The sequence below is a fragment of the Chiloscyllium plagiosum genome, unplaced genomic scaffold, assembly GCF_037043375.1.
Source record: "Chiloscyllium plagiosum isolate Xiang-an unplaced genomic scaffold, Cpla_swu_hap1 HiC_scaffold_34, whole genome shotgun sequence".
Classification (NCBI taxonomy): domain Eukaryota; kingdom Metazoa; phylum Chordata; class Chondrichthyes; order Orectolobiformes; family Hemiscylliidae; genus Chiloscyllium; species Chiloscyllium plagiosum.
The window spans coordinates 38281388-38298699 of NW_028270172.1; the positions used below are offsets into that span (position 1 = coordinate 38281388).

At 38.8% G+C, this 17312-nt stretch overlaps 1 protein-coding gene across 3 annotated transcripts in view; it reads right to left on the reverse strand.

The window, feature by feature from the left end:
- cdkal1 (CDK5 regulatory subunit associated protein 1-like 1) overlaps positions 1-17312 on the reverse strand; it is a 616294-nt gene that overhangs the window by 478342 nt on the left and 120640 nt on the right. For all 3 annotated transcript variants that reach the window (XM_087978607.1, XM_087978608.1, XM_087978609.1), the window contains exons 5-6: positions 7728-7824; positions 665-713 (exon numbers count right to left, since the gene is read on the reverse strand). In XM_087978607.1, coding sequence (XP_087834733.1) covers positions 665-713; positions 7728-7824 — 146 coding nt within the window. The remainder of the gene's footprint in view (positions 1-664; positions 714-7727; positions 7825-17312) is intronic.

The following is a 17312-nucleotide window of genomic DNA, read 5'->3' on the forward strand; positions in this document are numbered from 1 at the left end:
CCCAGGACCAAACCGTTCCAGGACATAAAAAAGGATATGGCCATTCCACCCGGTCAAATGCTTTCTCTGAATCTAGGGAGACTACCAAGCCTGGAGTCGACCTCAGGTGGCACACCTGGACCATGTTCAGCACTCTTCTCATATTATTAGAGCACCTGCGACTTTTAATAAAATTTGTCTGGTCCTCTTTTACAATAGAGAGCAAGATCTTCTCCAATCTCAGCGCGAGCATTTTTGACAGAATTTTAAAAGCTATGTTTAACGACAATATGGGCCATTTGCAAATGGAAACAGGGTTAGGGTTAGAAGGCTACATCTAAATCAATATGTATCAATGCTATAGGATTTCAAACTAAAATTTTATAAACTTTGTCGACATATATGTTTATGTTGGGTTGAAAGTTTTATTTTCAGTTATAATAATGCACCTGACCATATCAAGCTAAACCTAAAATGATCAGTACTTTCTCAATGAAAAGATAAGCATTGCAACCAGACATTATCAATTAGAAAAATAAATTGAATGAACAAAGTCAGCCTCTAACTTCAAATTAAAGGTTTCTTTGGGCGCATAAAACTTATATTGTGCAAGATTTAATTCAAAATATATTAACATATATTTACATCTTAATTTGCTGAAGCAAAATGTAAAAGATTAATTCACCTTTAATTGTTTCTTCAACGACTTCAACTACACGATCTATTTGTTGAACCTAATAAGGGAAAAATATTTTTACAACATTACTGATAAGAACTGACAACAATCCCATAACACACCAGTAACTGCTAGATAAAAAGGCAGTGTTCTCTACAAATTAAGCCATGTATTAGACATTGAAAATGAAAAATAAGACTTGTTTAGTGGAATCAACTTCATGAAAAAATTATTACCTTATTCCTCCTGTGATCACAACAGAATTTGCCTCTTTCAGCTGTTTAAGGTACGGGTGACTAAAATGGTTTCATCCTTCTGAAGAGAAACCAGTGCGCTGTTTCTACAATTGACCCTTTTAAGCATGAAGTTGGAAGATGTACACAGGAGGCTCATGTTGATTCACCTTCAATTTTTTTCTTACTTCCCTTGGTTTAACCTGACTGTTTGATTGAGGTCTGTGGTAAATACATCAGTAGAATGTATTACTGGGCCACATGTTCTTTTTAAAATCCCTGAACTGATGAGTGGTCAACCCAATTTTTGACATTTGAAAATTAGGCTTTTTATAAATTCAAGTTTCAAGTTTTCAAATGCTATGGAGACTTTCTGAATTGTAAGTAACATATGCCATCATTATTTCTCTCATCAGTTTTACATATTTATTACTGATTATTTTGCAACCTCCAACCTCCTTTCTCTCTCCAAGATTTGAGAGTATGGCAAACAAACGCTATCTATGAGTTTGCTAACAACAATAGTGTGGTAGGACGGATATCAATGCCGAGTCAGAACACAGAAAGGAGATAAAGGACTTAGTGGCGTGGTGCAATGACAAAAACCTCTGTCTCAGTGTCCGCAAAAATAAATAACTGATCTTTGACTTCAGAAAGAAAGGAGAGCATACTATGTGGGTGCATAGCAGTCTGAAACAGCAACTGCTCTGCCCAGGACCATAAGAAACTACAGAAGGTTGTGCGCACAGCCCAGACTATCATGGAGATCAACCTTCCATCCATGGACTCCATTTGTTCTTCAAGTCACCACAGAAAGGCTGCCAACATCATCAAAGACTCCTCTCATCCTGTTAATGCTCTCCCACAATATCAACTGTCAGGCAGAAGATACAGAAGCTTGAATGTATGCACGAACAGGTTCAAAAATAGCTTCTCCCCTGCCATTATTAGACTGATGAATGGACTCTCTAACTTCAAATAATGTTGATCTTGATTTGGGCACCTCCTATGCAGTGTAACCTATATGACTCACTATGTGCAAGCACCTTACGATGTTTGTCCTTGCTTACTCTGATTTGCCTGTGCTGCTCGCAAACAAAGCTTATTTAGGTACACATGAAAATAAATCAAAACAAATCAAATTTTATTTCATTTGAACTTAGCAAGATCGAATGGTGAGAGTTATTCAAGACATGAGAATGGAATAGGGATCAAGAACAACAAAGGCAAAGGTCTGCGGTAAGGTGAAGAGAAGAGGATAGTAACGAACAAAAGATTTCTTGATGCAAACACCAAAGGGAATGATAAAGAATAATAAAGAAATGTGTCCAGACAGGGTGTGGATGACTTCATTGCCAAGCAACTTGAAGAAATACAAGAAGAAACAGACAGCAAGACAAAAAGTACGGACAAGATGGAGGCAGTGATTATGATCTAAAGTTGCTGAACTTCTTGGTAAATCCAGAAAGCTGTAGAGAGCAGGACAAAAGACAGGGTGTTGTTCTTCAAGCTTCTTTGTAACTCTGGAGGAGACATCGACAGAGACAGCAAAGAGGGAGCAAGATGGAGAATTAAAATAACAAGTAACCAAAAGCTCAGGTGTATGCTTGCAGAATTAACACTGTTGTTTTGCAAAGTGGTCATCCACTCTACATTTGAGTGAACTACACAACGTACACATCATATTCTAAAGATCAAGTACAGTATACTAAATTGGGGAAGTAGTACAAAATAGTTTCATTTGGAAGAAGCATTGTGCTTAAATGATGAGGAGGAAGAACGTGAAAGGACAGGTGTTGCACTCTGTGCTTGCACAGGATGACACAGTAGGGAAGTGTTAAATGGAATGGTGAGGAAAGTGGTAAATGTTCTGTCATCATGCTGAAGTTTGCAAACATGTTGGAGGATGATCTGATGATTACAGAGAAATGTGGGGGTGAAGGTAATCCTAACTTAGCACATCTGCTTCACTTTAAACATGTCAACAAACTGTCAGCCTTCAAACCCATGTTATATGTAACTTTCTTCTCGCTCACTCTTAAAGAAATGGTTTGTTTCTCTCTGCTGAAAAAAATTCAATATTTTCCCGTCCCCATCAGGCATCTGATTTCAGTTTTTTTTCTCTACTTTTAATAATTTGCTTTCCATTACCCTTCACCTATAAGGGCTTTTTTCCCTTCCATTTCCAACCCCCAACCACTGCACATCTTTCTTTCCCATTGATGCCCATGGCAGAACACTGAAATATTTGTTTGGAGATGCACATATCACTTTTTAATTGTAATGGCCCTCAATCCACTACCCCACCATTTCTCACTTAGTATTTTAGTTTCTAATCTCTCAACATTTTCCTTAGTTCGGTTTGATATCTCTCCCACTGATTCTGCAATACTTTCTTCCTGATTATTACCATTACACACTTGGGGGAGACTGTTAGAAAGGGGAATTATTTAAGAGAAGCCAGGTAACTTTTGCATACCACTGGGAACTCTCCTATAAATTTAGCAAAAGGACTGTAATGCATAACCAAAATGAGGAGCAGCAAAAAGACAAAGGAATAGTATGAGAAACTCTTAGCCATTCCAGCGGAGGCAAACATCATACATTTAAGGTGTCAAGAGCCTGGGCACCAAATGACTCCTTCGCAGTCATTTTTATTAGTCTGAAGATTCAAGGTGTCTGCTGGGTACTGTTGCTTCTTGCATTATTCCAAACCATCAAACAATAATTTTGCCTGGTCACCTTTGGAAAAAGAAGGATGGAAGACATATCCAAGCCCTTGCTTGGGGACCCAGAATTATGCTGCATGTCTGAATGAGATGCCATTGTGCTATCACAGGGAAAATGCAAATTATCAACCAAACAGAAAGGACAAAAACAATGTAACTGAGAATGTGAGAAAAAGCATGCAACTAATGAAGAACAAAATAACTGATGGTTCAATGATTAGATTATAGTGTAAAGACCATGATTTTATATCTTCCATATTTTTGATTGTGAATGGAGGTGGGAAAACGACTGTTTTAAAAACAAAGGATTGCAGAAGGGATTACTGTACTTTTGAAAAGCAGGTTACCAGCACATTGCAAGTGCTCTTTACACTGCTGGTTGTCCAAGTAAAAAGGGCTTTTGCTAGTTCCATTGGTGAGATTTTAAATTCATTTGGCAGGGGGAATGGGAACCAAAGAGTAGGCTTAGATAGGTCAGATTTAGGATTGGTGATGCAATCAGTGACTTGGAAAGTAAAGGAAATGAAGATTAAGAAGCACCCAGCAAAGAAAATTGATAGGGTTGAGTTGTTCATACTTCAATGTAAAGAGAACTACGAACAAAGCAGATAAACCAAGGGCACAGATAGATACATGGCAGCACAATATTGTTGCTATAACGGAAACCTGGCAAAAGGAGGGACAACATTGGCAGCTTAATATTCCTGGATAGAGAGTTTTCAAGGAGGATAGAGTATATAATAAAAAAGGGAGCATGTAGCAGTATTGGTTAAAGAATCAATTTCAGTTGAGACGGGATAATATGCTAATTGGATTAACAAATAAGGCTTTATGGGTTGAGCTTAGATATATAAAGAAAAAGGACCAGTCACACTACCAGGTGTATACTACAGACCCCCAAATAATAAGAGGGCGATAGAAGGACACATACAGGTAGTTATCCTATAATGCGCACTTATTAAATGCGATTTGACTGTAAAGCAATTTGTCAATTGCAATATTCATTTTTAATGAATCGAACTCCTGTTCGTTGTTATGCAATTCCCATCGACACCACATGATCAATCAGCTTGTACACTCTTTCTCGTGATGAGCTTCGTAAAAGGCATTGTGAAATGTTTGTGCTAGTGGACCTGGAAAAGCGTCGTGAAAATGTCTCTAAAGCCTGAGGACAAGAAGCTGGGAGCAATCTGTTAATTTAAAAACTTAAAGAATTGGCTTACAGTAAAAGGCCAGTAAATTGTTGAGGAGCAATTTGAAACTTGGCTTTTGGGTTGTTTGCATTAAGAGCTTTTTCCTCTTATTGTTTAAAAAATATGTTTAGATGTTAAAGAATATCTACAGACTGAGGCGAATCTGTTTCAGTGATCAGTCAATATGATAATCAACTGCAAAACAAAGTGCAGAAGCTTGGACATGGTCAGTCAGCTGCTCAGGGTGGTCAAAGTGAGGAAACGCTGCACATAGTGGGTGAGAAAGAGAGAAAGGTAAGTGACACACTGTTACTTTTGGGGCATGTGTAGAGATGTCCTGAGGTGGTGAGTAGGCTGTGCAGAAGAGATTCAGGGTTAGTCAGGGCCAGATGTTAGCAAGGATGAAAATGAGTGGGGAAGATGTTGCAGGAAATAATGGGTACAGTAGCAGAGATCAAATGACTATGATTTTTCAATGAGAACTGGTGGCACTTTCACTGGCAGATTGGAGAAGGTCATTGATCTTCTTCATCGGCATTCCTGATGAAAGGCTTATGGCTGAAACACCAACTCTCCTGCTCCTCAGATGCTGCCTGACCTGCTGTTTTTTTCCTGCACCACACTTTTCAACTCTGACTCTCCAGCATCTGCAGTCCCCACTTTCTCCTCTGTGGCGTGATGGCCAACTGTCGATGAAAAAGGCATTTCTACCTGTCAACAACTATGTAACTGACTCCCAGATAGATGAATATTTTGTTGAACAGCAGAGCCCAGAAGCCTTCAGACCTCCAAAAGGGGAAAAATGTCTATCTTTTTGTAATGAAAAATACCAAAAGCCTGAAGAATGCCACTTTATTTTCTCTTACCATTTGCCTTTAGCTGTGGCTTTTAGCCAATAAGTCAAACTGTGAACAAGTTGCTCTGAGCCTCCTGCAAGTGAAAGTATCTGGAAATATATTGCCAAACATCAAGTTCTGGCAAACCAAAAGGATGACTTCACCGAACCTTGTGGACAGGGAACACTGAACTGCCTGCCCAGTTTTTCCCTCCATCCATTATACGATTTTTTAAAATCTGCTTAAATGTGTTTGCAGGGTGAACTTTACAAAAAGGTTACAGGTTTAAATATTAGAGTTATACATCAACAATCCATGGTTATTTACTTGTAACTATAATCTATTTATTGGTAACAGGATAGCAATTCTCATTAAGTACAGAAAGCTGAGCCATCTTGTCAACCTCAATCAAGAAAGGTAAATTGGGGAATTTTGTATATTTTGGTAAATTCTTTAACTTATGTGATGACTTTGGAAATAGCAAGGCTTGATTTCCAGTGTGCTACCCCAGTGAGGTGTGACTGTATATAATAGGGTTGATAGTCACAGCATAAACAGCAGACCTTTCCTACTCAGATCACAAATTATATTATAAATTTGACTGGTATATCCCAAGCCTACCTTTCCTGAATTATCAGTAACAATAAATCTTTCAATGTTGTTCATTATTACCTTCTGGCACAGTGGTTCAGTGATTAGCACTGCTGCCTCACAGCATCAGGCACCTGGTTTGATTCCAACCTCGGGTGACTTTCTGTGTGGAGTTTGCACACACTCCCTGTGTCTGCATGGGTTCCCTCCGGGTGCTCTGGTTTCCTTCCACAGTCCAAAGATGTGCAGGTTAGGTGAAGTGATTATGCTAAATTGCCCATAGTGTTCAGGGATGTGTAGGTTAGGCGCACCAGTCAGGGAAAATGTGAAGCAGTAGGGTAGAGGAATGGGTCTGGGTGGGATACTCTTCGGAGGGTCAGTGTGGACTTGTTGGGCCTAATGGCCTGCTTCCACACTGTAAGAATTCTATGATTTGATGACAATATCCATTTGATGACAATAGCCTCACAACAATATCCATATCATAACCTAACTCAATGGTTGCTGATTGAAAGCTTAAGATCAGAATATGTCGCTATAATATATTAGCTAGCAGGAACTGACAAGGCATTGCAAATATTGTTCAGGTACTAGACAACCTGAACCCTAAATGTACCTATGACAAACCACCTTTTCACTGGCAAGTTTCTCATAGACTGAGGAACTTGTGCTAGAGGCAGTAATATTAAGCCTCTGTTTAAAACAATACAAAGTAGCCAAAATTATTCCATCACCTCTGGTGAGCAGGTTATTTGCACACAGTCAAGTACATTTCCATTAAATCCAGAAGGAAGGAGGGTATAGTCATGCTTGAAATTTCTGAATATTGCATTCCCTTCCAACTCCCATCCACTTGAAGATTTAAAACTTCCTTCAAGTTATTTAGTGACCTTAAAAAGGAGCAAAACACAAACCACAGATGTTTTGAAATTAATGAGGATAAACTGTGGACTTTATATAAGACTACAAGAATATGTCTCCTTCTAGACACAATACGCAATTTGCGAATCTTCTAAATTTTCACACTTTGGATATCAAATCCAAACCAGGCGTACACAAAAAGCCAAGAATTATGTGTGACATGGTGGCTGAATGGTTAGCACTGCTATTGCACAGCACCAGGGACCCAGGTTTGGTTCTAAACTTGGGTGGCTATCTGGGTGGACTTTGCATGTTCGCCCTTTGTCTGTGTAGGCTTTCACTGGGTGGTCCGGTTTCGTCCCACAGTCCAAAGACTAGTCGGATGGATTGGCCATGCTAAATTGCTTTGCAGTGTCCAGGGATATGCAGACGAGATGGATTAGTCATGGTAAATGGGGTTATAGGGATACTTTAGAGGGGCTGGGTTTGGGTGGGATGCTCTTTGGAGGGTAGGTGCAGACTCGATGGGCCGAAAGGCCTCTTTTTATGCTGTAGGAATTCTATTCTCTGTGAAATGATGTCTTGAAAAGCTGAATTTTTTAAATGATGTATCAGAAAAATATTCTTACCCCAATAATGCTCAAGCCTTTAATGTAGTCCATCCGTGGTTGGGCTTGAGGAACACATCCAGCAACTACTACTTTTTTATTCTGTTCTTGAGCTTTCCTGAAGTAAAAACAATATGATATGAAATTATACGATTTTACACTGAGTAACTAATAAGGCCAAGAAAATTATAACTACAATTATTAATTTAATACCTCTAAAAATCTGAAAGTACATTTGTTTCTTAAGTCTCTGTAAAGGTTAGAACTGAAGTGAACAGTATTTACTCTGAATCAAATTAAAGCAGCCACTTTATCAAATTTTTCATTTCCAATGCAGAACATACATTTAATACAATGGAACACTTATTAATACCAGTGTTCATACCCTCAATTTAACATCACCACAAATTTGATCCACAAACTTCAATCAAAATACTGACTCTTCCAATTTAATTGTTATGAATTGCACAATCTGGTAAATGATACAATAAAATATGACCAAATTAACTGCATGGCTCTTTAACATTTTGAATGACGCACCAGACTGACAAAGCTCACAGAGATGGTGTAGGGTCGCAACCTAGAAAAATTGAAAACTGGTACTATTAACAGAGAAAGCAACTCAAAAACAACCCACATATAGAACTCTAACTGCAGTCAACTTAGTTTATTTGAGGTTAAAAATCACACAACACCAGGTTATAGTCCAACAGGTTTAATTGGAAGCACACTAGCTTTCGGAGTGACGCTGATGAAATCCCTTGCCCTCAATTTATGTTGCCACTTTCCTGTGTTTCAGAGAACATGATCCAACTGGTAGAACTCATCTCTGAATCAGAGAGGTTGTGGGATTCACACAGTAGACTGAGCGATTTTCTAAAAAATCAGTCACCCATTCTTTTTTTGATCTCCTTTGTGAAGCAAACGATATGGTGAGCAACAAGTACACTAAAGTGAAAGAAGTGCAACGTAACTGCGGTTCATCTGGTAGGCATGTTTAGCACCTTGGACAGTTAGATCAAAGGAGGTAAAAGAGCAATTGTTACATTCCCTGCAAATGCATAGCAAGATGCAATTCAAGATCTTCTAATTGTTTGTTATTTTAATTCACAATATTCCTCTTACGCTCGCTCACATTTCTGTCATCAGCCTTCTGGAATGTTACAGTGAAGATCAGTGAAAACATGTCATATTGTATTTGGGTACTGATCTTGACACGGTGTTCAACATATTCAGACCATGAACTCTATCCTCCAGTTGCCTTTTAACAGGTCTATCCTTTATTCTTTATTTCATTACTTAAAATGTGTTTCTAATACATCTCAAAGGATTAATTGTGAACAGCCATAAGATTTTGTTAAGTACCTTTATATCTGACTCTCAACAGAGAACACAGTAAAATATAGCTAACCTCACAAAACATGACATTTGCTATATATCACTGGTCAGATGCATTACATTTTGTTAAGAAATGAAAGTACCAGCCACCATGATGACCTCAGAGGTAAAAGCCAAATTCAAGTAAATAATCAGGTGTTGTATCTTGGGTTTTAAAGACCGAAAGTTTGTAGCAGGAGAGAAAACTGACTCAGCTTTCTAAATAATTAAACATCTTAGAAATTGGAGGAATATTCAAACATGGCAATGATCATGAAGAAAATCTGGTGGTTATAGAATGCCAGAATTTTCATGTTGAAGAATAATTCGTTGGATATTCTGAAATGCAGAAATTAGGCAATGTAATAAATAATAGAACAGAAGTTTAAAGGAAAACATGGGATCATTAGTCCTTGGGAAAGGAAAACATACAGATGAAAAGTGTACTCAAAGCAAAGAAAGATACAAAAAGCACAGAGCCAAGTTTAGAGCTGGGCAGACATCTGGGTACAATGGGAATAATACCACCAGGATCTGTTTTCTCTTGCCAATCAATTTGTCAAAAGACAAACGAGCTAAGTGGGAAAATGTTGTTCACTTTGGCAGGAAGAATCAAGTCGTTCTGGGTAAGTTCAGAACTAAGGAACACTGTTGAGAATCACCGTTGAAGGATAGAAATTAGGGGATTTTTTTTCTATGTGAGGCTTGAGAGACATTGCAACACTGTTGCTGAAAGTTATGCGGGCAGAGTCATTGAATATGTTAAAGGCCCATGGTAAATACTGTAGATTCTTGTTAGGCAATAATCAAAGGTTAATAAAAGCTTATTAGATTTACATGAAAATGTGGAATTTAGAACACAAGTAGATCAGCCTAGAGCATATCGAATGGTGGAAGAAAGTTGATGGGCAGAATTGGATTCATTGTTTCACTAATGTCCTTAAGGGAAGGAAATCTACTATTGCCATCAACTCCTGTTCAGTGAAAGATGCAGGAGGTATCCCAGAAGCAGCATCAGCATATCTAAAAATGAAGCATCAATCTGGGGAAGAATGTTGTACCACCCACATGCCAAACAGCAGAAGCAGCATGCCATCAGAGCCTAAGCAATCCCACAAACAATGGGTCAGATCTAAGTTTCACAGTCCTATCAAATCATCATGAATGACCACGGACAGTTAAGCAATTAACAGGAGATAGAGGCTCATCAAATATCTTCACTCTCAATGATGGGGAAGCCCCAGCACATTACTACAAAAGACAAGTCTGAAAAATTTGTATCCATCTTCAGCAAGAAGTGCTGAGTGGATGATTCATTTCTAACTCCTCCTGAAGTCACCAATCTTCAAACGATACGATTCATTCCACATGACACCAAGCAATGGTTGAAGACATTGAATATTGCAATGGTTATGATTCCTGACAATATACCATAAATAAAACTAAAGAGTTGTGCTCCACAACTGGCCATGAACCTAGACAGGACAGCTACAATACTGACATCTGCCTAACAAAGTGAAAATTTGCCCATAGTGGTCTTGTGCACAAAAACAGAACAATCCAGTTGCATCAATTACTAATCTAACAGTTCATTCTCCAATTATTAGCAAAGCAATGGAAGGGATAACTAACAAAGCTACCAAACAGCACTTATCAAGAAAGTGACATGATGCTCAGCTTGAGTTCTGTGGAACCACTCGGTTGTTATCCTCAATGCAGATTTGGTCCAAATAAAAGGGCAGAGTTCCAGAAGTGAGGCAAGATTGACTTTAAAGGCAACATTTGACTGCATTTGGCATGAAGAAGCCCAGACAAAACTGCAATCAATGGAAATTAGGGGGAAACTCTGCTGGTTGGAGTCATACCTAGCAAAAAGGATAACGTTTGCAGCTGTTGGAGTTCAATCATCTCCACCACAGGACATCAATACAGGATTTCCTCAAGTAGGGACCTAGGCTCAACTATCTTTACCTATTACATCCATGACTTTCCCTCCATCATAAGATCCGAAGTGGGGATGTTTGCTGATGATGGCACAATGCTCAGCACCATGTGTGATATCTCAGATACTGAAGCAGGCCATGTCCAAATGCAGCAAGCCCTGGACAAGTAACATTGGTGCCACACAAGTGCTGATCAATGACTGTTTTCAATGAGAAAATCTAACAATTATCCTTGACATTCAATGCATTACCATTTCTGAATCCCACACTGTCAGTATTGTAGTGTTTACCATTGGCCAGAAATTGAACTGGAGTGGTTATTTAAAGATGTCTACAGAGACAGGTCAAAGGCTAGGAATTCTGCAGTGATTTACACAGCTCGCTACCGCCTACAAGGCACAAGTGAGGACTATGAAGGGATACACTCCAGTTATCTGGATAGATACAGTTCCCACAACATTAAAGAAGCTCAACACCATCTAGAATAAAGTAGTCTGCTTAGCATCTCTCCGTCATGTTAAACATTCACATTCAATTGCACAAGTGCATAGTAAACAATCTTCAAGATGAATTGACCTTCAATAACACTTTTTAAACCCACCATCATGACTCCTAGAAAATCAAAGACAGCAGATGAATGGAAACACCATTACCTTCAAGTTCTCTCCAAAGTCACATACCATCCTGATTTGGAATTAGAACACTACTGCTTCATCATCACTTGATCAAAATCATGAAACTTCACTCATAACTGCACTAAGAATGTCCCTAACTCTCACAGACTGCAACAGTTCATGAAGTCAGTTCATCTTCTCACAGACTATTAGGTAAGGCAATAAATGCTGGAAGTGCCAGGAACATACATTATTCCATGAACAAAAACGCCACAGAAAAAAGGCAATTCAACTCAACCAGTTCATGCCCATGTGTGTACGCTCCACTTGAACCTTTCAAACATACTTCATCTAAACTGAACATGAGCATCTATTAAAGAACATAGAACAGTACAGCACAATACAGGTCCTTCTGCCCTCGATGTTGTGCTGACCTTTTAGCCTACTCTAAGATCAAACTAACCTACGTTCACTTTATTTCACTATCATTTTACTATCTTCCTTACTTGTCTTTATGCTCACCTGCCCTATTTTAGGGTGTTTGTGTTTCTTGTTATACATGTATTCATACATTTATTTAAGAAGGGATACAAGGAGAAGCCTGGGAACTATAGACCTGTAAGTCTGACTTCAGTGGTGGATAAGTTGTTGGAAGTGATTCTGAAAGATAGGGTTTATGTGCAACTGGAGAAGCAAGGAAAGATATGGGATAATCAGCATGGGTTTGTGCAAGGGAAGTCGTATCTTATAAACTTAATTGAGTTTTTTGAGGGAGTAACCAAGAAGATTGATGAGTCTGGAGCGGTAGAAATCATTTACTTGGACTTTAGTAAAGCATTTGACAACGTTTCGCATGGTAACTAGTAAAATGAGATGACATGGGATTCACAATGAGCTTACCAAACGGATACAAAATTGGCTTAACAGCAGGAGACAAAGGACTGTTGTGGAGGGTTGTTTTTCAGACTAGGGGCCTGTGACCAGTGGTGTTGCACAGGGATTGGTGCAGGTCCACTTTTGTTTGTCATTTATATAAATAATTTAGATGAGAAACATTAAAAGCATGGTTAGTAAGTTTGTGGATGACACAAAAATTGGTGGTATAGTGGACAGTGGAGAAGGTTATCTACGATTACAAAGAAAATTTTAAAAACTGGGTCAATGGGCTGAGGAGTGGCAGGTGAAGTTTAATTTGGATAAATGTGAGGTATTGCATCTTGATAAAACAAAGGGTATTTGCACAATTAAAATTAGGACATTTGGTAGTGTTGTAGAAGAGACCCAGGGACTCAGATAAATAACTCTTTGAAGATTGTGCCACAGATAAATAGGGTGTAAAAGAAGGTGTTTCGCATGCTTGCCTTCATTGCTCAGTCCTTTGAGCATAGGAGTTGGGACATTATATTGAGATTGTATAAAATGTTGCTGAGATCTCTTCTGGAATACTGTGTCCTGTTCTGGTCGCCCAATTACAGGATTAAGCTGAAGAGATTGACCAGGATATTGAATGGAATGTAGGGTTTGAGTTATAAAGTGAAGCTGGATAGGCTGTGACTTTTTTCATTGCAGCATAGGAGGTTGAGGGGTGACTGAGGGATACAGATAAGGTGAATTGGAGGTGTCTTTTTTCCTCAGGTAGGGGATTTTAAGACTGGGGACATATTTTTAAGTTACAACATTTAAAAGACATTTAAAAAGTATATGAATAAGAAATGTTTGGAGGGATATGGGCCAAGCACAGCAGGTGGGACTAGTTTCATTTGGGATTATGGTCAGCATGGACTGGTTGGACCAAAGGGTCTGTTTCTGTGCTGAATCACTCTATCTTCCCCTACCTCCACTATTTACTCCCCCTTTACTCTCTCCACATGGACATGAATCCTATCCTGATTCAGATAGAGTCTATCCCATTGGTATACCTTCTGCTCCAAAAATTGTGGCGGTCTCCTGTGAATAGGAACCACTCTTTTACCACACTAGCCCACTAACTGTATGTTAATGCTCCTAATCATTCTGCTCCTGTGGCAATTTACATATGGTTCAGTCAATAATCCAGAGATTATTAACCTTGAAATCCTCCACATTAACATGGGTTGAGGATTGACTAATGGACACAAAAACAGAAAACAGGAACAAATAGGCAATTTTTGGGTTGGCAGACAAACAAAAGGGTATGTCACAGATTTGGGTTTGGACTTCAGGTATTTATAATTTATATCAGTGACTTAGATGAGTGGCCTGAAGCTAATGCTTCCAAGTGTGCTGACAGTACAAAGTTAAGCAGAAAATCTTGGAAAGGATGCAATGAAATGTGGAGAAAGCTTAAGTGAGTGGGCAAGAACATGGCAGATGGAATAATGTTGGAAGTGGGAAGTTAGCCACTCCAGAAGAAAAAAAAGATAACGAGGGACTGGGAAATGTTGACGTTGAGAGGGACCTGTTTATTCAGGTGCACAATTCACAATGCTTATACGCTGCTGCATCCAGCAATTACGAAAACAAACAGCATGTTAGTTTCTATTACAAAGTAATTGAACTCAAAGAGCAATGCCATCCTTCAACGATACTGCATCTTGAATAGCGTGTTCACTTCTCTACAGAAGGAAAGATATACCAACCTTCGAGTGAGCGCTCTGGAGGTTCACAAGACTAACACTTGTGATGAGAAGACAACCCTGTCGGGGATAATGGAGCCTGGGTAATATTCCCTGAAATTTACAACATATTTCTATGCCAATTATGGAGTGATAAAGAGATCAAAAGACTATTCAGAAGAGATTTTAAAATACAGAATTTGGTTATGAGGTCATCGAAAATCTGGACAAGCTAATGTCATTGTCTTGTTTTGAGTTCCTTCCTTGAAACTGTCAAATCTGAAGAAGAGGTCAGCTCGTGGTGCTAATAGTCAGAGAATTGTATTTCAACACTAATGCCCAGCAATAATATTTAAACAGTTTTTCCACAGACAGATGCAGTTAAGGAGTGGTTTCAGTTGAGAGAAACAACTGCAATCCTGAAAAACAACTTATTCTGCCAAAAATCCAGCTGAAGATTCACTGGAAATATCAGAGCCAGACAGGAAAAAGAAAGAAGCGAAGGTCAAACACAAGCTTCAATACTGCAACATGACTTGCAGGAAAATTTTCTGGACACATCTATGTCACTACAGAAAGACAATGCCATTTAAGTGCAGGTAGGTACTATCTAAACAGCCTTATCCTGAAAACAACTGAAGGAGAAATTAAAGATAAAAATATGCAAGGAAGAAAAAGATCAAATGGGGCAAGTGACACATATGGACTTAGGGTGACGTGAAATAACCTGGAGCAGAAGCAAAATAATGTCATCCAATAAGAACACGGTAATGAACAAACAAATGAGGGCCATGTCATCTCCAATGACGTGAAAGTCTGGTCCATAACACTTGTTTGCATTGAACTCCATCTGCCACAGCTTTAACATTTCATTTAGTCTGTCAATATCCCTTTGTAATTTTATGCTAGCATCTACACTGTCTACAATGCTCTCTGACTTTGATGACACAGATTTGGATATATAACCTTCCAAGCCATTAGCCAAATCATTTAATAAGTATGTGAATAATTGAAGCACAACACAGAATCTGAGACACACCACTGGTCAAATTTTGCCTATTTGAGTACTTACTCTTTATTCCGCCTTATGTCATCTGCTACTCAAACATTTTTCCAGCCATGTCCATAATTTTCACTCAACTCCATGGACTTGTACCTTAGTTAACCATCTCTTACGTTAAAATCTATCAAATGCATTCTGGAAGTCCAGATAAACAATATCCATAGACATTCTCCTGTTCAATCCCTTAGGCACACCTTCAAAAAAGATTTGTCAGGCATGACTTGGCTGTCATGAATCCATGCGTTCTCTGTATGATCAACTGAAAATTTGAGATATTCAGTTCGGGTGGCACAGTGGTTAGCACTGCTTCCCCTCAGTGCCAGGGACCAGAGTTCGATTCCTGGCTTGGGTGTCTGTCTGTGTGGAGTTTGCGCATTCTCTCCATGTCTGTGTGGGTATCTTCTGGGTGCTCTGGTTTCCTCCCACAATCCAAAGATGTACAGGTTAAGTGAATTGGCCATGCTAAATTGCCCACAGTATTATGTATGTTAGTCAGGGGTAAACATCGGGTAGGGGAAGGGGAACGGGTCTCTTTGGTGGGTTACTCTTTGGAGGATCAGTGTGGACTTGTTGAGTCTAAGGGCATGTTTCCATACTGGAGGGAATCTAATCTAATCTGATCTCAATCCATGCGCATATATATTAAGCACAGAAGCAGTGAGTGTTCAGTTTGCACCAGAATTCTTAAACCTGCAGAGAAAATTAACAGTCCAGCAGAACATGCATTTGGATAAGAAGCTATTCTAAGTGCCTGGTCTGCATCCACTTTGTGTTTTGCAAATTGCTGGCTCTGCACCAAAAACACGCACTCTACAGGAAGCGTTTTGTTAACTGCTACAACACCATAAAAAAGAATCATGTTGTTCACGTTATGATGCAGTTCAGATACAGATGAAAAAGGGGGCTGCTCTGCCAAGTAGCTTTGAAGGAGATTGCTAACAAAATTTCTGCCTCCACATTCCAAAGGTGCAAGCTCCCCTTGGGTGACTTGAGTCCTACTAGTGTTTGCTAATGAGTGTTACCGCAATCAAGAGTCCACTCTTTTCTACTGAGCCGAAGACCAAGAGTTTAATGGGCTCTTCAATTAAGTTCCTTCATTGATGAACCCAATCATGAACTTACCCAATACTGGTATTCAATTATAGTAATCTTAACAGATCAGTATGGCGCAGTTCAAAGTCTCACTCGAGAAACTGCAGCATAAAATCTACAGTAACATTTCTGTTCAATGATTAACATATTCTGTTGGAGGTGCCATCCTTTAATGGTACATTAAACTGCTGTCTCAGGCGAATAAAGATTCCTCAATACTATCGAAAGACAAGTACAGGAGTTCTCCTTGAGTCTTGATGGACTTTTATGCCTCACCCACCATTTAAATAATCATGAGACAATTTACCACATTGTATTTATCGTAATTTACTGCGCACAAATTGGTGGTTGCACTTCCCATTAGAGTGACTGCCTTATGTGCTTTGAAACATTTGAAATAAGCATGAGAGAAATGTAAGACTACCTTTCAATGTACCCTCTCTCAAACACATGCACAAAGAAAGTAAAAATTAGAGAAGTCGTTTTTGGCAAGTTCTTTCTTAAATATTATCCAATTAATAATTTTTTATAAGCAGTTTTTTGGTGTCAACGGGCACTGAACACCATTCAGTCACCAAGCTAAACACAAAATATTGTAAATGTCAATATTCGAGAAAGCATAAAATACTCATTGGGATCAGTCACCACCCAACTATTCTGTTTGTTCTCAACACAAAATATAAGCAGTCTGGACAATACCAACATAAAGAAACTGGAAATCTGAAAAAAAAGTGCAAGAAATATGCAACAGGCTTGTTAGTATTTAAAAATAATGCAGGTCTTGAATGTAGGTCTTTTAGCAGAACCATAAACTGGCAGGTAAATGAACCTTGGAATAAAACTAAAGACACAAGGAAAGTTATTTTCTTGGAGATTATAACAATGTTGAGCCTATTACTATTTTTCTTTTACTTTGGCATTTC